The 25976-nt window shown below is 40.5% G+C and overlaps 1 protein-coding gene across 4 annotated transcripts in view; it reads right to left on the reverse strand.

Annotated features, from left to right (window-relative positions):
- Positions 1-691: 691 nt before the first annotated feature.
- Positions 692-25976, reverse strand: part of LOC138959545 (ras-related protein Rab-4A-like) — a 27724-nt gene continuing 2439 nt past the window's right edge. For 2 of the 4 annotated variants that reach the window (XM_070331063.1, XM_070331065.1), the window contains exons 3-7: positions 19481-19519; positions 17818-17890; positions 2077-2273; positions 1521-1591; positions 692-1204 (exon numbers count right to left, since the gene is read on the reverse strand). In XM_070331063.1, coding sequence (XP_070187164.1) covers positions 1084-1204; positions 1521-1591; positions 2077-2273; positions 17818-17890; positions 19481-19519 — 501 coding nt within the window. In that variant the 3' untranslated portion in view covers positions 692-1083. The remainder of the gene's footprint in view (positions 1205-1520; positions 1592-2076; positions 2274-17817; positions 17891-19480; positions 19520-25976) is intronic. The other 2 variants (XM_070331064.1, XM_070331066.1) reach the window with 1 other exon arrangement.

The following is a 25976-nucleotide window of genomic DNA, read 5'->3' on the forward strand; positions in this document are numbered from 1 at the left end:
CCCGGCTGCGCCGGGGACCCGGCTTTGCCGGGTGTACGCCGGCTTCGCCGGCGCACCGCACGAAGGAAGGGAGATAAACGCGCAAAACACTGGAGAAGAGTAAAAATAGTATAACGGGAATATGGATTGAGCGTTGTCGACAGTGACCTTCTAAAAATAGAAACGGGAATATGGATTGACGCCACACGAAGGAAGGGAGATAAACGCTGAAAACACTGGAGAAGATAAGGAAGAGTTACTGGGAATGGATCCAGAGAAAAATCAAAATCGGTTCAGCGCTGCGCGCTGAGAGCACGTGTTGAAATATCTCATCGAGCAGGTTGTGTCCGGGGTCTACCTGAATATGCCCACCAAATTTGAAACAGATCCATCGAGAACCTTGGGCGTGCATCGCGGACACACACACACACACACACACACACACACACACACACACACAGACAGACACAAGTCGTATATATATATAGAAGTCTATATCGATCACTTGTTCCAACAATTATACCACATCCATCCATCCATCAATGGGTTCACGTTCCTGAAGAAATCGCGGCAAGAAGTTTTACTTTTTTTCTACTTTTTTTATTGTTGTCGAACGAATGCACGTGCTATGATAAAACAATCCACACAAAACTCCAATATCGTTCTCACGCCAAACCAACCAAGCATAGAAACAGCAACAACTCATCACCCATGACTGTCTCGATCTCTATTTGAAATAATACCCAAACAATCCATTCATTCACTCATTCATTCATTTCTCCTTTCACCCATCAATCTATCCATCAATCCATCTCTCTTTCCATGTCAATTAAAACAAATGTTGATTAATTCATGAACTCAACAACGAGTCAAACACGGACAGCCATCTGTGACCAAGTAGAAAAGTCAGATCAATAAAACAACCGTCCATCCATTTTCTACAATCTCGATCGTTTGTATTACTTAGCCGATGCAAATATTTTCCCCTCCCTTCCTGTATGGTATTCCTCATTCATGAATATTTTCTCGATCTCACGTTGGAATTAGCCGACGTTGGTTATTTGGCTTTCTGCAACCTCTTCAGTTCGGTGTTTTCTTGTTGTGCTATCTGGATCGCTTGTTGGAGTTGGCCGACGTAGACTTTCTCTTCTTAGCGATCTCTTGTAGTATCTGATCGAACATAGTGTCCACGCCCTCCCCTGTCGCTGCTGACGTCTCAAAGAACCTGACGTATAGAAACAAATATATATATTCCACAACTATTTCTTTTAAGCCAATCATGTTGATCAAAAGTCAGCAGTTGAATAATCTTTATTGCACCATAGTTATTCCCCGGATTGTTGGCTTGCTTTGCTGTTGTTGTTGTTGTTGTTGTTGTTGTTGTTGTTGTTGTTGTTGTTTGTTGTTGTTGTTTTTTGCCCGGCGTATTTTCAGATGAGGGAGGAGTGGAGGAGGAGGAGGCGGAGATGGAAGAGGAAGAAGTGACAGTGACAGACGAATAATTTGAGGAAAAAGAAGATTCACCCCGTGTATATACTTACAAACATCGGTTCTGGAGTGCGAACTTTTTGCCTTCTGATGATGGCACTGTTCGTTTCTTGCTCAGGTCAGTCTGCAACAGTTACCCATCATATCAGACATTGGATGTTGCATTAGTTTTAGGTGCGAGAAGCAACCGACTCTGTCTGTCTGTCCGTCACACTGTCTGTCTGTCTCATTCTCTCTCACTTCAACTGAACCTTTTAAGGACTTGTCGCTCTCATGGGGTTGGGGCGGGGGTTAATGGGGGGCGGGGGGGGGGGAGGATGGCTGGGTTAAAAATAAAAATCCTCCGTGCGAGGTATGACATTAATGATTCATTCTGTCTGTCCGTCCGTCCGCCTCTCTCTCTCTCTCTCTCTCTCTCTCTCTCTCTCTCTCTCTCTCTCTCTCTCTCTCTCTCTCTCTCTCTCTCTCTCTCTCTCTCACCTCCATCGCATGCCCCCCCCCCCTCCCCCATCCCCAACACAGTCCAGGGACTATCAATCAAGCTAAGTACCAGCATAATCTTCTTCACTCGCAGTACTTTAATCATCTACGCAGCCACACACTCTCGACCTTATTGCCGACGATGAAGATGTCAGGATTGCCTGTAGCGAAGCGGTGTGCTTCTCGGAGCCAGCCGTCCAACGCCTCGAATGTCGTAGCATTGGTGACGTCATAGGTGACAAAGATGGCGTCAGAGCCGTTGTACAGTTCGTTGCGGACGTCCATGTATTCATTGCTACCCGACAGATCCCACATGTGCACGCGCACTGCACATGATACAAACAACCCGATATATACAGACTCCACAGTTCTGAATGACGTACATAGTAGACAAAGAATTCACCAAAGTAAACAAAACCATTGAAGCAAACACCTATGAGTTGTTCGTTGCAGCTTGAAGCAACACTTCTGCTTTAAACAAAAGAAATAAATAAATATATATCACACTTTTTTTAAATGAAACCATTTTCAAATCATCATGCTTATTTAACATATGATTCCTTACATATAAACTAAATCTTAATAATTCCCCTCAACATGTCAACAGCTTTGGCGAGGCTTCAAGTGAATAAACAAGAACAGGATAAAAAGATTATAAAAAAAAAGAAAAAAAGACTTCTGTAGGCGGGAAGGTGGAGGAAATCAGTCTAGAGAAGGGGTGGTGTTGGTGTGGAGGGGAGAGAAGAAGAAGAAGAAGAAGAAGAAGAAGAAGAAGAAGAAGAAGAAGAAGAAGAAGAAGAAGAAGAAGAAGAAGAAGAAGAAGAAGAAGAAAAAGAAAAAGAAGAAGAAGAAGAAGAAGAAGAAGACGAAAAAGAAGAAGAAGAAGAGCGCAAACACACACACTTTTTAACACACAACAGTCGAACGTAGTGTACCATAATTTGCACTCGATACAAGACACTACTTTGCGGTATCAGACCGTACTCTCCTCAATATTGCATATTGCAAATTGTACCGGAAACCAACAAGAACAGTCTGTAGCGCCAAGCCAGACAGGAGAGCTTTTCCTGGGTTTCCATCTCATCAAGAATGACAACAACAAAATGCAACATACCCTAGGCAGACGGTGCAGGCAGACGTCAGCAAAATTGATCAATTTATTCTGTAAAGCATTTGGGAAATCTTAGAGAGCTGAGACATTCCGCGTCAAACAATGACTAATAGGACGTGAATACCATTCGGTCCGCTTTCAGCAAGAAGTATTGCGTTGGCACACAATTCATGGCAGTCAGTGACACAGAATCTAAATGTTTGGCGAGACAACACATTCGAGACTATGATACACCTCAGATTTTGTTTGTTTGTTTGTTTGTTTGTTTATTTGTTGCTTAACGTCCAGCCGACTACGCAGAGCCATATCAGGACGAGGAAGGGGGGGATGAAGGGGGCCACTTGTCAAGCGATTCCTGTTTACAAATGCACTAACCCATTACTTGTGTCCCAGCAGGCTTTAGTAAAACTAAATTAATACCTACTGGAAGATTACCAGTTTCCAGTATGTTAAAATAGGCTTAACCTATCTACTGCTGGACTTACATCAGAACACTAACAGATTAAACTATACATGAATCGCGAGACAAGCGGCAAGAGAAGAGATTTTTGGAAAAAATACAGGTGAATGAGCAAGAAGGCAGAAAAAAGAAAAGAATTCATGAAGAAAAAGAGAGCATGACAGGAAAGAGGAACCAAAAATCTACCTAACAGCAAACTAGAAAGCTCCTGCGGTTCCAAAAACAGGAGGGGCCTTTATTTCATAACCGCAGTGCCCCACTGCGGGATACACCTCAGATCAGTATCATCTTGACAGGTTGTGATAAAAGTGTATGGGTCCATAAGGACTACATGTCCATCAACAGAATGTTTTTTGTTCGTTTTTTAAAGATGCGGAAAGGTGCCGCATGTTTGTTGTATGCACATCTAACATGGTATTTCCGACATCCAGTTACCACTGCAACATTTCTGTAACAAGTACTCTGGTTAGTGAAATATTATACTCTCTGGTGAAACCCACCCATTTAAACGACTCGGGATTCATGTTTGCTTGTTATACTCTGACATCGCTTCAGTGGAAACTAAAACGGACGAAAGTTCTTGAACAATGGCGACTGCACGTGAGAGGGAACAATAAAGAGACCAAAAAGCAATGTACTCACGTTAAAATGACGTACACGGAACGAATAACAGCGACGTTTCGTCCTAAGGGTCTTCTTCAGGCACAAAAACACAAAAGTACACACACAAAAAAGAAGAAGAAAGACGATAGAACAGATAAAGAGGAGAATAACTGACAAAACAACTGCACTGCACAAACCAACAAATGACTAAGACAGAGAAGCAAGGGAAGCTACTCGAGGGGAAGCCAACAATAACACAGGCAAGAAAAAGTTATTGCCATGTTGTGGGAATGAAACAGTATAGTAGGGAAACGACGTGTCTGTCACTGTCCCTAGATGGTGTAGGACTGAATGCGGACTCTCGACAGACCTGGGTAACACGCAGTAGGGCGTCACGGACGAGTGCATCAGGGTAGTTGCGGGCCAAAAAGAAAGACGTCATCAAGACGGACTGTTGGTGAAAGTCGTCGTCTTCAGAGCAGAGCCTCCGAAGACGAAGAAATTGAGAGAAAGGAATGCTGCTTTTGGTGGCGGGATGATGAGAAGAGTTGAAATCAAGGTATGAATGAGCGTCAGTTTCTTTGTAGAAGACAGAGGTGGTGAAGCGACCATGCAAGATGGAGATGGAGATGTCAAGAAAGACCACAGATGAGGAAGAGATGTTGAATGTGAACTTGATGCTGGGATGGAATGCTTGGATGAAGTGAATGAAATCGAGAAGGAGGGGTTCAGACAGAGAAGTGGCACCCAAACCATCGTCGATGAACCTCTTGTACAGTTCTGGAACTGGGCCAGAATAAGACTGTAGAATGAGGTGCTCAAGATGACCCATGAAAAGACATGCATAACTGGGTCCCATCTTCGTACCCATGGCGACTCCGCTGATCTGCTCAAACACCTGTCCGTCAAACTCAAAAGTGTTCAAAGTGAGAACAAGCTCAGCCAGGCGAACAAGTGTTGTGGTTGGTGGGTAGGCAGAATCAGTGGGACGACGATCCAGAAAGAATGTAAGGGCTTTGAGTCCGTCAGTGTGGGGTATGGATGTGTATAGGGACACAACATCCAACGTGAACAACAATTGGGGCTGAAAACTGGGATGGCTGTTGAGGTGTTCAAGAAGGTTGAGGGTATGTGTTGTGTCTTTGACGTACGTTGGCAGTGACTGTACAATTGGTTGAAGGAGGAAGTCCAAGTATTCCGAAATGAACTCTGTTGGACCGCTGCAGGCAGAAACGATGGGTCTGCCTGGGGTGTTGGGTTTGTGTATTTTCGGGAGGAGGTCGAAAGTTCACTTTTCTTGACTGATGTCAACAAAAAGACAATATCCACCGTGGACTATTATCACCCCTGGTAACAATAGACCCCGCATAACTAATTGCTGTTGTTGGTGGTGAAATCAAAAGCAGACAACATTGACGACTTAATAATTAGTAGTAATTAGTCTGATCACGTAAGGATTTCCTTAAGCCGATGCACGTCATTGGTCTACCACTGGCCTTAATAGTGGCTCATGTCCGACGGGTTAATATACCTAATCTTCATCTAGCAAAATGTAAGTAATTACCCAGGAGCTGTATGTGGGTAACTAGCAAAGTCGAACACACACATTAGTGTAAATGAACACTGGCTAATTACTAGTAGTCCAGGCATATTAGAGAACAACGTTGAAGTGACAATGACTAGGTTTAAAATGTCCCTTATCAGAAAGTTCAACCTCAGTCCTTTGATGTTTATTAAACACATTTTCATATAAAGTTGGCGCTTCATACGGAAAAATGGCTTTGAAATTGACCCAAATCCTTCTTTGGGCTCTGTAAATGTCGTTTGGGGGTATGGTTGTAAAATGGTATCTACTGGTCACCCCAATGTATAAACTGAAAACTCTTTCTGCACCAGAACACGCAGAAAGGATTGTATCTGCCTGATGTCTGATGCTTTTCAAAATTCCCAACCACTAACACCTTCAAAACGGACTTTAACTGACACTGTTGTTTTTCCCTATATAATCCTTACTATTTTTCCGAGACGTCGTCGTGTTGTGTATTTAGCTTGCCACAACCTCATACATGGTCCTAAAAGTTAAAGTTGAAGAAAATACTAAAGATAAATGAAAAAGCTGACGCAGTGTCATTCGCACCGTGAATCCCCCCATGGGAACATACTAAAGTCTGGTTCCAAATAGGCTCAATTTCCTTCTATTTCTTTGTATTTCTGCCTCGTAGGGGTAGGGGTGTTCAAACCAAAGGCACCTTTAAACCAAAATTCAAATCACACATCTTACAATACTAAGACACTCAGCAGTAAAAGGGTGTCTGCTGGTAAAAAATTCCAAACAATCCTAAAAGTACTTCACTACTAAAAGTGCTTTTAAAAAGAGCCGTTATTTTTCCCTCTATATTCAGTATTGTGTTTTCTGCGAACATGTAGTCTATTTAGATGGTTGTCGTGTGCACTTGAGTTGCTAAAGCGTTTTCAGTTGGGCATATGTCGAAAAGCAAAGAATTAGCCCTTTGAAAACCATCAGAACTGTCACACAAAAATAACATTTACCTATCTCACCAACTGACCAAACATAGGGCTTTTCCTTATGTATTATGTATTGTCGTGTTTTTTGTAGCATACTTGTGAAAACAGCCACCACTGTTGTAAATGATACTTTAAAGAGCATTATTTCATTTTTACAGTTGAAGGACAACCTGGACTGCCGTATATTACAGCTGTTTTACAATCAGCCACAATTTTCTTAACAAACGTATGTTAAGAACAACTCCCATTGTGAAATTGAAGGAAAACAAATTGAAAATCCCCCTGCCATAGAGGAGCTAAAGAATCAACAATAAACGACTGCATGGATAGCTTGATGCACGAATGCATTGCGGACATGTTTGTCTCCAACCAAGAGAAAGTTCCAAAAAATCCCTTTTGTGCTTCTTATTATACAGTGACGTCAAAGACAGCCTTTTCTGCTGTTCATACATTCAGGGGTTATGGTTACACTAAACGACGTAGTTGTAGCCATACTGCCATCCAGATTTATTTTTTCCTTGCGAGCAGTCACAGGGTGTTTGTGCTGTCTGCCAACCGTTAGATGACCCCGCCCAAGTCTGTTAAGGGACCGTTTGACCGTTATAGAACGTGTCTTTTTTAATTTTTTGGCACAGTTGGAAACGGTTGATTTTTATCCCTACCATTGTTTCCAAACATTATATAGGAATGTTTTGTGAACAACGGATAATAGCCGCTACTCGCATGTGTAGCAAAAGTGAGCGTACATACTCACCCTGGTCGTCCAGCCGTTGTCCGTTGCCCGTCTTTATCTGTCTGTACTGAACATTACCTTTGGATATTTCTCCAACGCTATGAAGTGAAGAAACACCAAATGTTGCAAAATGTTGTATGACCCCAAGAGCTCAAAAAAGATACTTGAGAACCTTGACCTTACCTTAAGGTCAAGGTCACAGGGAGAATGAATGTGGTCTAAAAACTGCAAAATTTCACATTGTGCCAGTTTTCTGGAAAACAAATTAAAAACAGCGGGCTTAGTTTTGTATGGTATACAAGAAAAAGAAAGCCTTATCTTCTGATACCATTTTGGTTGACCTCGCTTCAATGTCAAGGTCACAGGAGTCCTTCAAAGTTGAATTGTATACATGTTTTGAAGTGACCTTGACCCTGAACTATGAAAAAAATCTTTCAAACTTCATAATTGTGTGGGGCACATGTTATATACTGATATTGAGCCACATTTAGTCACATATCATCAAGGTCAAGGTCACTTTGCCCCTTATGAAATGTGACTGAAACGGGCAATTGAATCACTAAAAGTGACAATGTCTCTTTGTAGAAAGTGCCAATAAGTATGTTTATGCTTCCTATGTCTTGAATTGATAGCCTTGTGATGTGTGACCTTTGATGATCTTGACCTTGGCCAAAGGTCATGTGTAATTTGGTAGGAAAAATCTGTAAAACAGTTCTAATAGTGTACAATGTCCTTGCCAGCTTCAGTTGTTAGACCTTCACCTTCAAGGTCACCTGAAGGTCAAGGTCACTTTAAGACAAAGGTCAAGCATGAGAGTCGCATGGGCTTTGCTTTGTTAAGATTTTTTACCAAGACACATGGATTTCTTTACCCGGCTTGGTCACATTTTTCATAGGGGTCAATGTGACCTTGACCCTAACGATATGTGACCAGATGTGGCTCACTATGAAATTCTAACAAACGCCCCACTAAGTGTTTAAGTTTGTAAGAGATATCGTCCATAGTAAAGTTAAAGGGGCAAGCTCACATCAAAATATGTCTACAATTCAACTTTGAAGGGCTCCTCTGACCTTGACATTGAAGCGAGGTCAACCAAAATGGTATCAGAAGATAAGGCTTTCTTTTTCTTGTATACCATACAAAACTAAGCCCGCTGTTTTTAATTTGTTTTCCAGAAAACTGGCACAATGTGAAATTTTGCAGTTTTTAGACCACATTAATTCTCCCTGTGACCTTGACCTTATGGTAAGGTCAAGGTTCTCAAGTATCTTTTTTGAGCTCTTGGGGTCATACAACATTTTGCAACATTTGGTGTTTCTTCACTTCATAGCGTTGGAGAAATATCCAAAGGTAATGTTCAGTACAGACAGATAAAGACGGGCAACGGACAACGGCTGTACGACCAGGGTGAGTATGTACGCTCACTTTTGCTACACATGCGAGTAGCGGCTATTATCCGTTGTTCACAAAACATTCCTATATAATGTTTGGAAACAATGGTAGGGATAAAAATCAACCGTTTCCAACTGTGCCAAAAAATCAAAAAGACGCGTTCTATAACGGTCAAACGGTCCCTTAACAGACTTGGGCGGGGTCATCTAACGGTTGGCAGACAGCACAAACACCCTGTGACTGCTCGCAAGGAAAAAATAAATCTGGATGGCAGTATGGCTACAACTACGTCGTTTAGTGTAACCATAACCCCTGAATGTATGAACAGCAGAAAAGGCTGTCTTTGACGTCACTGTATAATAAGAAGCACAAAAGGGATTTTTTGGAACTTTCTCTTGGTTGGAGACAAACATGTCCGCAATGCATTCGTGCATCAAGCTATCCATGCAGTCGTTTATTGTTGATTCTTTAGCTCCTCTATGGCAGGGGGATTTTCAATTTGTTTTCCTTCAATTTCACAATGGGAGTTGTTCTTAACATACGTTTGTTAAGAAAATTGTGGCTGATTGTAAAACAGCTGTAATATACGGCAGTCCAGGTTGTCCTTCAACTGTAAAAATGAAATAATGCTCTTTAAAGTATCATTTACAACAGTGGTGGCTGTTTTCACAAGTATGCTACAAAAAACACGACAATACATAATACATAAGGAAAAGCCCTATGTTTGGTCAGTTGGTGAGATAGGTAAATGTTATTTTTGTGTGACAGTTCTGATGGTTTTCAAAGGGCTAATTCTTTGCTTTTCGACATATGCCCAACTGAAAACGCTTTAGCAACTCAAGTGCACACGACAACCATCTAAATAGACTACATGTTCGCAGAAAACACAATACTGAATATAGAGGGAAAAATAACGGCTCTTTTTAAAAGCACTTTTAGTAGTGAAGTACTTTTAGGATTGTTTGGAATTTTTTACCAGCAGACACCCTTTTACTGCTGAGTGTCTTAGTATTGTAAGATGTGTGATTTGAATTTTGGTTTAAAGGTGCCTTTGGTTTGAACACCCCTACCCCTACGAGGCAGAAATACAAAGAAATAGAAGGAAATTGAGCCTATTTGGAACCAGACTTTAGTATGTTCCCATGGGGGGATTCACGGTGCGAATGACACTGCGTCAGCTTTTTCATTTATCTTTAGTATTTTCTTCAACTTTAACTTTTAGGACCATGTATGAGGTTGTGGCAAGCTAAATACACAACACGACGACGTCTCGGAAAAATAGTAAGGATTATATAGGGAAAAACAACAGTGTCAGTTAAAGTCCGTTTTGAAGGTGTTAGTGGTTGGGGATTTTGAAAAGCATCAGACATCAGGCAGATACAATCCTTTCTGCGTGTTCTGGTGCAGAAAGAGTTTTCAGTTTATACATTGGGGTGACCAGTAGATACCATTTTACAACCATACCCCCAAACGACATTTACAGAGCCCAAAGAAGGATTTGGGTCAATTTCAAAGCCATTTTTCCGTATGAAGCGCCAACTTTATATGAAAATGTGTTTAATAAACATCAAAGGACTGAGGTTGAACTTTCTGATAAGGGACATTTTAAACCTAGTCATTGTCACTTCAACGTTCCCTTCACTAAAGTGGCTAAGATGCCTGGACTATAGTCTTTCCAGACGTTCTCAACGGATTCTGGCCCAATAGTTTCTCAGTCTAAGCCAACTGTTATAGTACATTTTCGATGACCGGAAAGTGCACACTCAGTAATTAAGAAGCCTTTTTATTCGGCAAATAAGGGGTCGTGGTATGTTGTGTTCGATGCCCGTAATCTCACTCTCTGGCAAACTTCCATTGATTCTCAAAGGACAGCAACATCCCCTTACCTTGTCAACAAGCTTGGTTGTGACTGTGTTTTTGGCTCACGAAGTGTAGCCGATGCGATCGTAACTTTGTCTGTCTGTGCGTTTGTGCGTGTGTGTGTGCGTGTGTGTGTGCGTGTGTGTGTGTGTGTGTGTGTGTTTGTGCGTGTGTATGTCTGTGGTAGAAACTTTAACATTTCCGAGTCTATGTGTGAGTGGTTATCCAAGACTATGGATAAAGCTCGCATAAGATTACGTCACGGTCAAAAGTCAGTGTTTGACGTCAATTAATGCATCATGTAGTCTTTCTCTCTCGCGTGGTGTGTGTGGTCTCGGTCATTTTTATTTTGAGCGGGCCGAGACTATTTGGCAGTCGTGTCCCTGTAAGTAGTGCAGACAGACAGATCTAGATCTAGTGTCTCTCTTTCTTGCACAGTGTCACCTAAGCTTACTGTGTGTGTGGGTGTGTATGTGTGACGGAGTGATTGAGTTTGTCTATTTCTTGCGTGAGCCTTGAAGGCTTCGCCTCTTGTTTGTCTCATCTTTTCATATAATTATGTGCGTATGTCTGCTCATTGGCTCACGTAAGTGTAGCCTATGCGATGATAAACTTTGTCTGTCTGTGCGTGCGTGCGTGCGTGCGTGCGTGTGTGTGTGTGTGTGTGTGTGTGTGTGTGTGTGTGTGTGTGTGTGTGTGATAGAAACTTTAACATTTCCGAGTCTATGGATAAAGCTCGCATAAGAAGATTACGTCTCGGTCAAAAGTGTTTGACGTGTGTGATAGAAACTATTTGAAGACGTCACATTATGACGTAAGAGGGTTAGACGTCACGCAAAGGAATTACTGAAAGTCTCGGTCATTGTTATTGTGAGCGGGCCGAGACTAGTTGGCAGATCCAGGGTCTCGCTTTCTTGCACAGTTTCACCTATGCTTATATTACTCTGTGTGTGTGTGTGTGTGTGTGTGTGTGTGTGTGTGTGTGTGTGTGTGTGTGTGTGTGTGTGTGTGTGTGTGTGTGTGTGTGTGTGTGTGTGTATGTGTGACGGAGTGATTGAGTTTGTGTTACTGTTTGTCGATTTCTTACGTGAGCCTTGAAGGCTTCGCCTCTTGTTTTGATAATGAGAATGCAGAGAAGTATGTGTGTGTGAGGCGGGGGGAGGGGGCGTGCGTGTGTGTGTGCAGGGGGAGGGGGGCGTGTTTGTGTGGGGGAAGGCGTGTGTGTGTGTGTGTGTGTGTGTGTGTGTGTGTGTGTGTGAATCAAAGAGTAGACGGGCGCAGTGGCGTGTTGGTAAGACGTCGGCCTCCTAATCGGGAGGTCGTGAGTTCGAATCCCGGTCGCTGCCGCCCGGTGGGTTAAGAGTGGAGATTGTTCCGATCTCCCAGGTCAACTTATGTGCAGACCTGCTAGTGACTTAACCCCCTTCGTGTGTACACGCAAGCACAAGACCAAGTGCGCACGCAAAAGATCCTGTAATCCATGTCGGAGTTCGGTGGGTTATGGAAACACGAAAATACCCAGCATGCCTACTCAACGAAAGCGGAGTGAGCTGACTATGCTCTCAGAGTATAGTGTGGGGAACCCAAATGGGTAAACGAGCTCACACGTAACCAGAACATTCTGGAACGCTGAAGAAGAAGAAGAAGAAGGATCAAAGAGTATGCACATCTTTCCCTTGCCCTTTTTTTTCCTTAGCCATCCACATCACCTAACCAAGTCTGTGGGACAGAGAGGGGAAGGGGGGTAGTTTCATTTTTACATTTAGTCAAGTTATGACTAAATGTTTTAACATCGAGGGGGGAATCGAGACGAGGGTCGTGGTGTATGTGTGTGTGTGTGTGTGTGTGCGTGCGTGTAGAGCGATTCAGAACAAACTACTGGACCGATCTTTATGAAATTTGACATGAGAGTTCCTGGGTATGATATCCTCAGACGTGTTTTTCATTTTTTGGATAAATGTCTTTGATGACGTCATATCCGGCTTTTCGTGAAAGTTGAGGCGGCACTGTCACGCCCTCATTTTTCAACCAAATTGGTTGAAATTTTGGTCAAGTAATGTTCGACGAAGCCCGGACTTCGGTATTGCATTTCAGCGTGGTGGCTTAAAAATTAATTAATGACTTTGGTCATTAAAAATCTGAAAATTGTAAAAATAAAAAATAAAATTATAAAACGATCCAAATTTACGTTCATCTTATTCTCCATCATTTGCTGATTCCAATAACATATAAATATGTTATATTTGGATTAACAACAAGCTCTGAAAATTAAATATATAAAAATTATTATCAAAATTAAATTTTCCAAATCAATTTAAAAACACTTTCATCTTATTTCTTGTCGGTTCCTGATTCCAAAAACATATAGATATGATATGTTTGGATTAAAAACACGCTCAGAAAGTTAAAACGAAGAGAGGTACAGAAAAGCGTGCTATCCTTCTCAGCGCAACTACTACCCCGCTCTTCTTGTCAATTTCACTGCCTTTGCCGTGAGCTGTGGACTGACGATGCTACGAATATACGGTCTTGCTGCGTTGCATTGCGTTCAGTTTCATTATTATTATTATTATTATTATTATTATGAACATTTGTGCGCCTAATCTAAATATAGCCCTAGGCGCTTACAAAATATAAAATACATAGTGAACATTATACGAAACACAAATCGACAAGGACTCATACACTCGCAGACAGGCGCACAGCGAGAACGCGACGCACTCACTCATACCAACTACAGGCACATGCATTCTAGACGGAAAAACAGTCGTAAATAAATAAATAAAGTATTGGATACATAAAGTTAGTTGAGAGAATAGAGCTGGAAAGGGAAGAAGAAGAAGAAGGAAAGAGACAGATCAAGGACCAGCAGGAGAGGGTGATGTGTGGTCATTAACGGACTAGTGAGGGAAGAGGTGTGTTTTGAGTGAGGTTTTGAATGATTGCATAGATGTGGAGTGCCTGAGTGAATGCGGGAGTTGGTTCCAGATGGATGGGGCCTGGTAGGAGAAGGTGCGCTGGCCATATGTTTTGGTGCGTGCTGATGGTATCCTAAAAAGGCGGGTGTCTGCGGAGGATCTTAGGGAGCGAGAGGGGGAGTAGACATCAAGAAGGTCAGAAAGATAGCTAGGGGACGATAGATCAAAGTTTCTGAAGCAGAGTGTGGAGATCTTGAACTGAATCCTCTGTTGAACAGGCAGCCAGTGTAGGGTTTGAAGAAGAGGGGTGATGTGGTCATGCTTGGAAGAACGAAAGATGAGGCGGGCGGCATGATTCTGAACACGCTGAAGCTTTTCGATGATGTAGTTGGGAGAGCCAGATAGAATGGAATTGCAATAATCGAGTCGGGATAGGACAAAGGCGCAGAGCAGAGTTTTAGTGGCATCCTCGGTGAGGAGATGACGGATGGAGGAGATGCGGCGGATTTCAAAGAAGCAAGTGCGACAGACATTGGCAACATGCTGATGGAAGGACAGGGACTGGTCAAGAGTGACACCTAGGTTGCGGACAGCAGGAGAAAGAGCATTCTGTGAGTTCGACAGCTACTTGACTAAATGTTGTATTTTCGCCTTACGCGACTTGTTACACCCCCGGTATAGGGGTGTGTATAGGATTCGGTCGATGTGTTTGTTTGTTTGTTTGTGTGTTTGTGTTCGCATATAGATCTCAAGAATGAACGGACCGATCGTCACCAAACTTGGTGAACAGGTTCTATACATTCCTGAGACGGTCCTTACAAAAATTGGGACCAGTCAAACACACGGTTATGGAGTTATTGGTGGATTAAGATTCTACAAGGGCTTATAGAGGAACATATTAATGGTCAAAGGGAAATAACCTTCTCAGTTGGTGGCAGTTAGAATGGTAAGGACGGGGGTGTTTTTCCTACCTCGGAGGAATTTCTTGTTGTTTCCAAGTTACAGGAAGGAGGGGGTTGGTTTGGAGTGAGGTAGGGGTGTGTGTGTGGGGGGGAGGATTTAATTCTGTTTCTAAATTCATTTCACCACCTCATATGTTTGATTTATTGCCTTTCTCTCTTTTTCTTTGACCTCATAACCTTTTACTGAAAACAAGGAAAACGTGGGACATTTCTTCCTTAGTAAGGCTGACATTTCATCCCGTGTCCCTTGTTCTTGGCCTTTTTTGTCCCCAATGTTGGAATGGGAGTAGGCGTAATTTTGTTAGCTCTTGCTTGCTTGCATTCTTTTCTCTTTCGTCCGTTCATGCAATTGGCTTTCACACAGTTTGACAGTTCTAGGCCAATCCTATTCTCTGAGATGAATGACTTTCGTTCCTATAAGGCTTTTAACACACCGATGCGTTAGCATCGGATTGACTGACTTGCTCTGCATCTCTTTGATATAGAGAAAGGCTTGTTCGGATGCTGCAAATATTGGCTGAAATCGGATAAAAGATGCACTGTTAATATTACGATTCACAGGCCACGCATCAATGTTAACTGAAAATGTATTGAACTAAACGAATAAATACAAACAATTTAAAACAAAAAGTAAAAATGCCATCAGCCATCTAACTGCATCAGAACTTCCAGTGCGCGTTTCTCTCTACAGAAATTGTTCTTATTTTCCGCAAAAAATATGTCCTTCATCATACAGAAGACCGATCACACAGCCTTTGATGGGGTATGCGGCTTGCCTTTTCAGCAAAATACTCTGTTCACCTTTTGTGATGCTAAACTCGGAACATTGACTCTTGGTGAATCAAATCAAGGTACCGGAGAAAAGGGCAGTCTTTTGTTTTCGTTGTTGCTGCTGCAACTCCTACTGACATCAAGAGCTCAGCAGTTGTGGCAACAGATACAGCAAAACTTGTAATAGTGCAGAGGATTCGCACAGAGTAGCTGTCAACAGCCTCACTGCATAAGCAGTGGTAGTAGTAGCGGTGGCTGAAGATGAATTGGACGAGGATGGGATTGGGCAGGGCCGTGAAAGACGACGACGGTGACAACAACAACAACATCAACAGCTCGAGTATGACATCTAGGACAGCAGCCTTTGTTTAAAACCTATATTTCGTAGTTGGTGACGCAGGAATTTAGGTTATATGAATACAAGAACACTCTTCAGCTCTCCCTTTTTACATTTAGTCAAATTTTGACTAAATGTTTTAACATAGAGGGGGAATCGAGACGAGGGTCGTGGTGTATGTGTGTGTGTGTCTGTCTGTCTGTCTGTGCGTGTGTGTGTGTAGAGCGATTCAGACTAAACTACTGGACCGATCTTTATGAAATTTTACATGAGAGTTCCTGGGAATGATATCCCCGGAAGTTTTTTCTTTTTTTCGATAAATGTCTTTGATGACGTCATATCCGGCTTTTTGTAAAAGTTGAGGCGGCACTGTCACACCCTCATTTTTCAATCAAAGTGATTGAAATTTTGGCCAAGCAATCTTCGACGAAGGCCGGACTTCGGTATTGCATTTCAGCTTGGTGGCTTAAAAATTAATTAATGACTTTGGTCATTAAAAATCTGAAAATTGTAAAAGAAAAAATCTTTTATAAAATGATCCAAATTTACGTTCATCTTATTCTTCATCATTTCCTGATTCCAAAAACATATAAATATGTTATATTTGGATTAAAAACAAGCTCTGAAAATTAAAAATATAAAAATTATGATCAAAATTAAATTTTCGAAATCAATTTAAAAACACTTTCATCTTATTTCTTGTCGGTTCCTGATTCCAAAAACATATAGATATGATATGTTTGGATTAAAAACACGCTCAGAAAGTTAAAACGAAGAGAGGTACAGAAAAGCGTGCTATCCTTCTCAGCGCAACTACTACCCCGCTCTTCTTGTCAATTTCACTGCCTTTGCCACGAGCGGTGGACTGACGATGCTACGAGTGTACGGTCTTGCTGTAAAATTGCAGTGCGTTCATTTTCATTCTGTGAGTTCGACAGCTTGACTAAATGTATTTTCGCCTTACGCGACTTGTTACATTTAGTCAAGTTTTGACTAAAATGTTTTAACGTAGAGGGGGGAATCGAGACGAGGGTCGTGGTGTATGTGTGTGTGTCTGTGTGTGTAGAGCGATTCAGAGAAAACTACTGGACTAATCTTCATGAAACTTGACATGAGAGATCCTGAGTATGGTACCTCCAGACGTTTTTTTAATTTTTTTTATAAATGTCTTTGATGACGTCATATCCGGCTTTTCGTGAAAGTTGAGGCGGCACTGTCACGCTCTCATTTTCCAACCAAATTGGTTGAAATTTTGGTCAAGAAATCTTCGACGAAGCCCGGACTTTGGTATTGCATTTCAGCTTGGAGGCTTAAAATTTAATTAATGAGTTTGCTCATTAAAGTTGTCATTAAAATCGATTTTTCGCAAACAGATTTAAAACTGATTGCATCGTATTTTTCATCACATTCTGAATCTAAAAATATATACATATGTCATGTTTACTCTTAAAATGTGATCATAATTTACGAAAATAGATTAATTAGTCTTACGATTAAAATTTAAGAAATCGATCCAAAAATGATTTCATCTTATTCTTTATCATTTCCTGATTCCAAAAACATATAGATATGATAGGTTGTATTCAAAACAAGCTCAGAAAGTTAACAAGAATACAGAAAAGCGCGCTTTCCTGCTTAGCACAATACGCTACCGCGCTAATCTGGCGTGTCAATATCACTACGTTTTGCACGTGGAAGGTGAGCGATTTCCTTCACGCGGGGATTGACGAAGCGGCTGTACTGTCTTGGTGAAAAAATACAGTGCGTTCAGTTTCATTCCGTGAGTTCGACAGCTTGACTAAATGTAGTAATTTCGCCTTACGCGACTTGTTTATATTTCCGTTGAACCTAGGAACCTGAGCAAACAACAACAACAACAACAACAACAACAACAACAACAACAACAACAACAACAACAACAACAACAACAACCGGGGGATAGGATTCACACGTAATAACGAATATAACGGTCAGGACAAGAGAGCAAACTCCTGTGGCAGCAACAAAAGCAAAAGACGACGAAGCATGAAAAACATAAAAGTTAGTCACGAATGCGATCACAGTAATAAAAGAGGAGATGCGAGTAAGTGTAAGACGTTCTTCGATAAAGTAATGGCCACCTGTCAAGAGCGAAGCCATTACTGCCAAGAAGTCAAGCTCACGCCGTAAAAAAAAATGTAGTTTATGAGCCACTTACTTTCCGTGCCATTTACTGTCTGGATTTTGAAGCCATAGTCCACCCCCACTGTTGGCTGGTAGCCAGTATTGAACTAAACGGAACAGAAAATCACAAAATAAATAAGAAAATACAAGACAGTGTTTAGCAAAATGAAAGAGAAACACACACATTGACACTCACAAACTCATGCACTGGCGTGCACAAACAGTCATGCATGCATGTATACACAGACACGGACACACACACACCGTGACACACACACACACACACACACGCACGCACAACCACACGCGCACACACACACACACACACACACACACACACACACACACACACACACAAACACGCAGATATAATAAAATACATATAATACATGTCAGTTTCGTTATTCCAGCCTCGTGGATACATATATGTACTCTGCCTTTTCTGAATTTTCGTCGAGTTATTAATTGGTACCTTAAATTTTTGTTAGGTCGATTTTGGGGGTACCCTTTTAAGGAAGGCGGTCACGTGACCCCTGTAAACGAAATCTTTGATCCGAAAAGTGTGCCAGACAACCAAGTTGTGTGCCTTCACTGGCAAAGAACGTTTAAATGAAATGACACGGGAATTAATGTTTTAGTTAGGGTACAATACATTTTTTGCCGAGTTTACTTTAAATGAGTGTGGGAGTGCTGATGCAATTTCACAAAAGACAAACATTTTCTGAAGGCTTTAATTCAACCATTCTTGTTGGCATTTCTTTCGGATGCTTAGCTGTGCTTGAACATTAAATCTCCATTGCAAAACATATTCCAGAAAACAACTTGAAACCCTAAACTACATAACTCAAACAGTTATTAAGAAGCCAGTACATATATATATACTGCTGATATATAAATCATGTAGATACATTTCTAAATCATTTAGTAAAACTGAGAAAAAAACTGATACTTTTCAATTTAAACTAGGAACTTGAACGAAGGACTTTTTATTTCTCTAAACCTAAAACAATTTTGTTTTTAAATAAATAAAAAAAATATATATGTCAAATAAATTATATTTTACTTTTTAAGTTTAGAGAAATAAAAAGTGCTTCGTTCAAGTTCCTAGTTTAAATTGGAAAGTATCAGTTTTCTTCTATCTAGAAAATATTTCACATTACAAAGCACTAGAAAACATTAGCAATGATCACTAATCAAGCTAGTATACATGAGATGTTTGAAAGACAAACCAGAAAGGCTAACAAAATTAAAGCATTTCTATAGATCTAGCCATGCTTAAAAAAAAAGTGACAAAAATAAATGATATATATAAAAGCTGCACAACAAGAAAAACTGCAAAATAAAGATGAATACATTTGTAAAAAATCATTAACAAAAAACTTGACAAGTCACAATCACAAAGGATGAACAAAACGGGGACTACAATTTTTTTCTCTCAAAACGAAGTTAACTACATGACTCAGCTATTGTTTGATAATGAATGGCTAAATTAGAAAAGAAAAAACAACACTTTTTTTCTGCAACTTTCTGTCTCTAACATAAAAAAATTGCAGCAAGAAAACTTACAAAAGATAAAAGTCAACAAAGACAACATCTTGCTCCAGCTTATTATCTAAACAACACACACATTCTTCTAGATCTGACACTAAAAAAACACAGCTCAACACTATGAAAACTAGTTTTAGCAAAACACAAACCTCCCAGTCTTCAGTTTCAGTTTGGCCTTCCATTGGGTACTAGTGGGCAGTATTAACAAATATTAACAATGGTCAGATTTAATTCATCCCGCAAAATCAAAAGAAACACAGATTAATTGACGTGTAGCATGCAGTTAAAGCTTCTTATTACCAACATTGACAAATACAATGAAACATTTTCAAAGGAACAAACGAAGCAAGAAATCAAAGGAACCATATTTCATTCATGCTGTGATTAAAAAAAAGCTATGAGCCTATAGCTATATGCATTGCAGTGAAAACAGAAAGGGAAAAAGAAACAAGTCGCGTAAGGCGAAAATACAATATTTAGTCAAGTAGCTGTCGAACTCACAGAATGAAACTGAACGCAGCAAGACCGTATACTCGTAGCATCGTCACTCCACCGCCCGTGGCAAAGGCAGTGCCCGTGGAATTGACAAGAAGAGCGGGGTATTCGTTGCGCTAAGAAGGATAGCACGCTTTTCTGTACCTCTCTTCGTTTTAACTTTCTGAGCGTGTTTTTAATCCAAACATATCATATCTATATATTTTTGGAATCAGGAACCGACAAGGAATACAATGAAAGTGTTTTTAAATTGATTTCGAAAAAAAAAATTTGATAATAATTTTTATATATTTAAAGGACCAGACCACGCTGTTTTAAAGGTTATTAGAACCACTAACCGATGACTGAAGGTTAGAGAAATGCACCTAAAGATTCCAAAAATGTAAAGAAATTCACCGATTCGTAGCTTAATCATTGTGATTTAATTAAAAACGTTCCGCCAAATTCGTCTGCTAAACGAGACTTCGAAATGGCCGCCAGTAGACGAGAACCGGCTGTGACGTCACTTAGTGTTTGGAAACCGAAAGTTACAGCTTACGCTCAAGTGGGCGTTTGCCTAAATCGAGCATCAACAGCACGCCGAAGGAATGCGCACGGCTGCTGATAGCTATGAAGTATAGAAAAAAGGTTCAGGCATCAGTTGTCACCTTTTTCCGATGGGCTTACAACTTCTGCAGCAAGACTGATTAACTGGAAACGGCCAACACGATGTTGTGTGTTTCGCGACACTTTCTTCCAATGCGAACGCAGTTAAGCCGGCAAGAAAACCTGGCACACACAAAACAGCTGTTGCCTAACGCAGTTCCAGTTCCGACAATTGTTGACCACTCACAGGAGGTCAGAAACCGGATACCAATGTCATCAGAACGATCTGCTTTCACTAAACGCAGACGAAAGGAAGTGAGTACATGTATACTGAATGTGTTCTGTAAGGGATAGGGGTTCAGTGTCACTGGGCGTTTTTGTCAGACTGACAGTATTTGTAGTGGAATGGCATCTGTTCCTAATTTTAAGCACATGTGTTAAGATTACAGATTAAAACATATATATCTGTTACTACATGTCCGTCCCCATGCACCCACCTTAAAGTTCCCTCTCTCTCTCCCTCTTTTACACTCACCTGGGTAATCGATGAGTCTCAGGTTTAATCAGTGTCCGTCCATATACACATAGACATTCACACAAACACACACACGTTGTTATAGTTGTTATCTAATTCAGTGTTGTATTAAATAGATAAAGAAATCGTTAATACAGCAAGCTTGCATGAATAATTTGCTGTTGTCCTTTTTTTCAGATCAGGTTCTGTAATACAGTAATTATAATTAATACAAGTACAAATTCATGTTTGCAGTCATACTCATAGTGTGTGAGTGTGTGTGTGTGTGTGTGTGTGTGTGTGTGTGTGTGTGTGTGTGTGTGTGTGTGTGTGTGTGTGTGTGTGTGTGTGAAAAGCACTTTGATACTTAAAACATCTGTGTTATTTGATTTTATTACAAAACTGCAGTCAGAATATTAAGCAGACCTATTCCAACAATACATTTTGATCAGCAGTAAATGTAATGTCAAATTATGAACAACAATCATGTGAGCAGATATATCTAACAGAAACAAATAGTCTAGCAAAATAATACAACCAAGTACATGTGTGGACATCATCATCCACATAAAAAAATTGATTGTAGGAAGAGCACTCTGTGTTATTACCACTGCTTCAGTCAAACTGCCAGTTCAACTTTATCTCTGTGGGTTGTTTTTTTCTCTCAGAGTAACATGGGGAAAAAAAACCTTTGAAAAACTTGCATGCTACAGAGCTGGATTGTTTCTAGTGATCATGCAGCATGATTTATCCGCATAGAAAACTACTGAAACACCTAAACAGAAATAACAATGTCTACAGAAAAAACCCACTGTTTGATTGCTGTCTGTAGTACTCCTCTTGCTAACAGTGGCATTAAAATAATTAAAACTAAGCTATGCTCTCTTGGAGGGGAAAAAGTGCTCTAAGTACTTTTTGTGTCTACATAGGCAAAACAAAACTATGCAATGTTTCAGATTTCCTGACCCACCCTATGTTTTTCCTCCTTATCCTGGACTATTTTGGACTCTTACAAAAATGTAGGCTACTTCAAAAATGACAAATTTTAATTTTGCAGGCTTACAAGGAAATTGACTCTTCTCTTACAACCAGAATACACCATGATTTCAAGCAAATAAAAAACTACATGCACCTGAGAAAAAAAAAACTTTAATTCAAGAAGTTAGACCTCCTAACCCCAGCTTTTCAATTCAATTCAATACGTTGTTGATGTTGATTATGGAGCTTAACGTCCTCCCAGGTAACTAGGGACCTATATTGGGGCATGATTTTTTATACAATGTTAAAAGTGTAGGGTGTAATGGGGGGGAGGGGGACTGGAGGGTGACGGGGTGTAGTCGCTAATAAATTTAAAGGTGCGTTTATTATCTAATATACCAGACATTTTGTTTTGGCTGGTGTACAGAATAACATCACATAAAATCGCACTCGTAAAACATACAAAACACATAAAATGTACACATCAGTACACACATAACCCAAACCACACATATCCATACCAGCACCATCACACACATATCCACATACATACTCTAGTTTGTACATTATAAAAATAAATACATTATGATTAATATCATTACTAGTCAACTTAAATTAAGGCTCAAAATAGGTCTTAAGATGGATGTTATTTAGTGTAATGAAGAGATTATAAAAACAAAACAAAAAGCTATGAGAAAGAAAGTATGAAAGAATGATGCCCTTTCTCCGGTGAAAGTTCTGCTGATTGTGGTAACTTTTTTTTCTGTCTAAAACAGGCATCAGGTTAACTGAACGAGCTGTTTGAGGGGGTGGTGATCCTAACACTGGCCTATGGCAACACTGGCCTATGGCAGCTACAACAAAGCTCTGCATACACAGCAAGACTACAATGCAACAGTGCCCAGACTTTGACTGCTACAGGCTGCTTTCCCATGCAAAGTACAAATGCAAGTGTCCATAAACCAGGGTTTAATACAAAGTCATGTAGTATGTGAGTGAGTTCTGATGAAAAAGTGATTGTGTTGTAATATTGGTTATTACTGAGTGTTGATGTTACAATGATTACATTATAAAAACAACAACAGAACAATGTGAAGAGCAAACTTCTTCTGTGGGCATGCAAGTGAGTTAATCTTGTGTGTGTGTGTGTGAAACTACATTTAACAATCAAACAAATATAGGCACCTCAAAAAAAGTTGTATGTACACCTTCGTGGCTGGTGATGCATTCTTGCTCCCCTGCAAGTTTTCATTCTACAATGTACCTCAGGCTAGCTTCCTCTCTCTCTCAAATCTGCCCCTCCCACACAATACAACAGGTACAGTGGCCACTCTGACACCAGTCTCTGAAATAATCAAGAACAGTTAAAACTGCGATGAGCTGTTGTTCTTTTACTCGTGAATGCAATGCATGAACACTTAAACAATATCCCACTTATTCGCGAGTGCGTTGACAAGGCGAGAGTGAAAAAATAGCACAGACTCGAAAGCAGACGATAAGTTCAGCACAGAGAGCGGGCGTGTGTTACCTTTGATCGCTGAGACAAACAGTGTCGCAATTTTCATCGTCACTGTTTCACTACTGCTGGAAGTGGCCTCCACCCTCATCTTTCATGCTTGATTCGAGGAGAGAAACCGGTAGTTCGAACATGTACGGTTCAATTTCGTCTGCAGTTACGCTTGTTGTCATGTTGGTAAACAACCATCTCCACACGGTGTGACGTCACGGATAATTTATTCATAAGCCAGTCTCGCGAAGATCACGCGGCACAATGGCGGGTCGTTTTGGAGAAGAAATCCGTCGCTTCGGTCACAAAATTCGTCGGATTACGGCCTTAGAAGATTCCGAAGTAAACCAAACATTGTTGAAGACGGTAAGAAAGTGGTTTTCTAACTAACTGCAAACATCGGGAAGTGTTCGGTCGCGCAGGAACACGATTCGAAGCGTTTTTGACGCTAAAACAGCGTGGTCTGGTCCTTTAATTTTCAGAGCTTGTTTTTAATCCAAATATAACATATTGATATGTTTTTGGAATCAGCAAATGATGGAGAATAAGATAAACGTAAATTTGGATCGTTTTATAAATTTTTAATTTTTTTTACAATTTTCAGATTTTTAATGACCAAAGTCATTAATTAATTTTTAAGCCACCAAGCTGAAATGCAATACCGAACCCCGGGCTTCGTCGAAGAGTACTTGACCAAAATTTCAACCAATTTGGTTGAAAAATGAGGGCGTGACAGTGCCGCCTCAACTTTCACGAAAAGCCGGATATGACGTCATCAAAGACATTTATCAAAAAAATGAAAAAAACGTTCGGGGATTTCATACCCAGGAACTCTCATGTCAAATTTCATAAAGATCGGTCCAGTAGTTTAGTCTGAATCGCTCTACACACACACACACACACACAGACACACACACAGACACACACACGCACACACGCACATACACCACGACCCTCGTTTCGATTCCCCCTCGATGTTAAAATATTTAGTCAAAACTTGACTAAATATAAAAACAAGAGTCCAGTTTGAGCTGTCAGAAGATAGAAAGCTGTAAGTTGCAAGACAACACAATTAAATAAATCAATAAATAACAAGTCGCGTAAGGCAAAATTACTACATTTAGTCAAGCTGTGGAACTCACAGAAAGAAACTGAACGTAGTCCGCCGCTAGTGCAAACGGCAGTGAAAGTGACGAGCATGTTTGGCGCGGTAGCGGTTGCGCTGTGCTTCATAGCACGCTTTACTGTACCTCTCTTCGTTTTAAGTTTCTGAGCGTGTTTTTAATCCAAACATATCATATCTATATGTTTTTTGAATCAGGAACCGACAAGGAATAAGATGAAATTGTTTTTAAATCGATTTCGGAAATGTAATTTTGATCATAATTTTTATATTTTTAATTTTCAGAGCTTGTTTTTAATCCAAATATAACATATTTATATGTTTTTGGAATCAGAACATGATAAAGAATAAGATGAACGTAAATTTGGATCGTTTTATAAAAATAATTTTTTTTCTACAATTTTCAGATTTTTAATGACCAAAGTCATCAATTAATTTTTAAGCCACCAAGCTGAAATGCAATACCGAAGTCCGGCCTTCGTCGAAGATTGCTTGGCCAAAATTTCAATCAATTTGATTGAAAAATGAGGGTGTGACAGTGCCGCCTCAACTTTTACAAAAAGCCGGATATGACGTCATCAAAGACATTTATCGAAAAAAAAGAAAAAAACGTCCGGGGATATCATTCCCAGAAACTCTCATGTAAAATTTCATGAAGATTGGTCCAGTAGTTTAGTCTGAATCGCTCTACACACACACACAGACAGACAGACACACACACACACATACACCACACCCTCGTCTCGATTCCCCCTCTTATGTTAAAACATTTAGTCAAAACTTGACTAAATGTAAAACAAGAAGAGCAAACGCTCGATCGAGTCACTTTCGCAGTTCTGAATATTATATGAGGCATCAGATGGACAGGAAGAAATTGCTATTCACAACACAATGAGTCACGTTCACATAAAATTTGAGCCCGGTCACTTTTATAGTTTCCGAGAAAAGCCCAACGTTAAGTTGTGTGTTGCCGAACAGAAAAGGCTAGTTATCTCCCTTGTTTTTCTGATAACGTTCGTAAAAGGCTACAGATGTAAATACTTTGATGTAAAGAATAATCCTACAAAGTTTCAATCACATCCGATGAACTTTGTCAAAGATATAAAATGTCTAATTTTTCCTTTGACGCTGACCTGTGACCTTGAAAAAGGTCAAAGGTCAACGAAACCATCGTTAAAGTGTAGAGGTCATTGGAGGTCACGACTAAACAAAATATGAGCCCGATCGCTTTGATAGTTTCCGAGAAAAGTCCAACGTTAAGGTGGTGTCTACGGACGGCCGGCCGGACGGCCGGCCGGCCGGACAGACTAACACTGACCGATTACATAGAGTCACTTTTTCTCAAGTGACTCAAAAAGGAGAAGGAAAAGTTGAACTAATGTGGAACAAGTCAACAGGAAACAAGTCGCGTAAGGCGAAAATACAATATTTAGTCAAGTAGCT

The sequence above is a fragment of the Littorina saxatilis genome, linkage group LG2 (genome assembly GCF_037325665.1).
Source record: "Littorina saxatilis isolate snail1 linkage group LG2, US_GU_Lsax_2.0, whole genome shotgun sequence".
NCBI lineage: Eukaryota > Metazoa > Mollusca > Gastropoda > Littorinimorpha > Littorinidae > Littorina > Littorina saxatilis.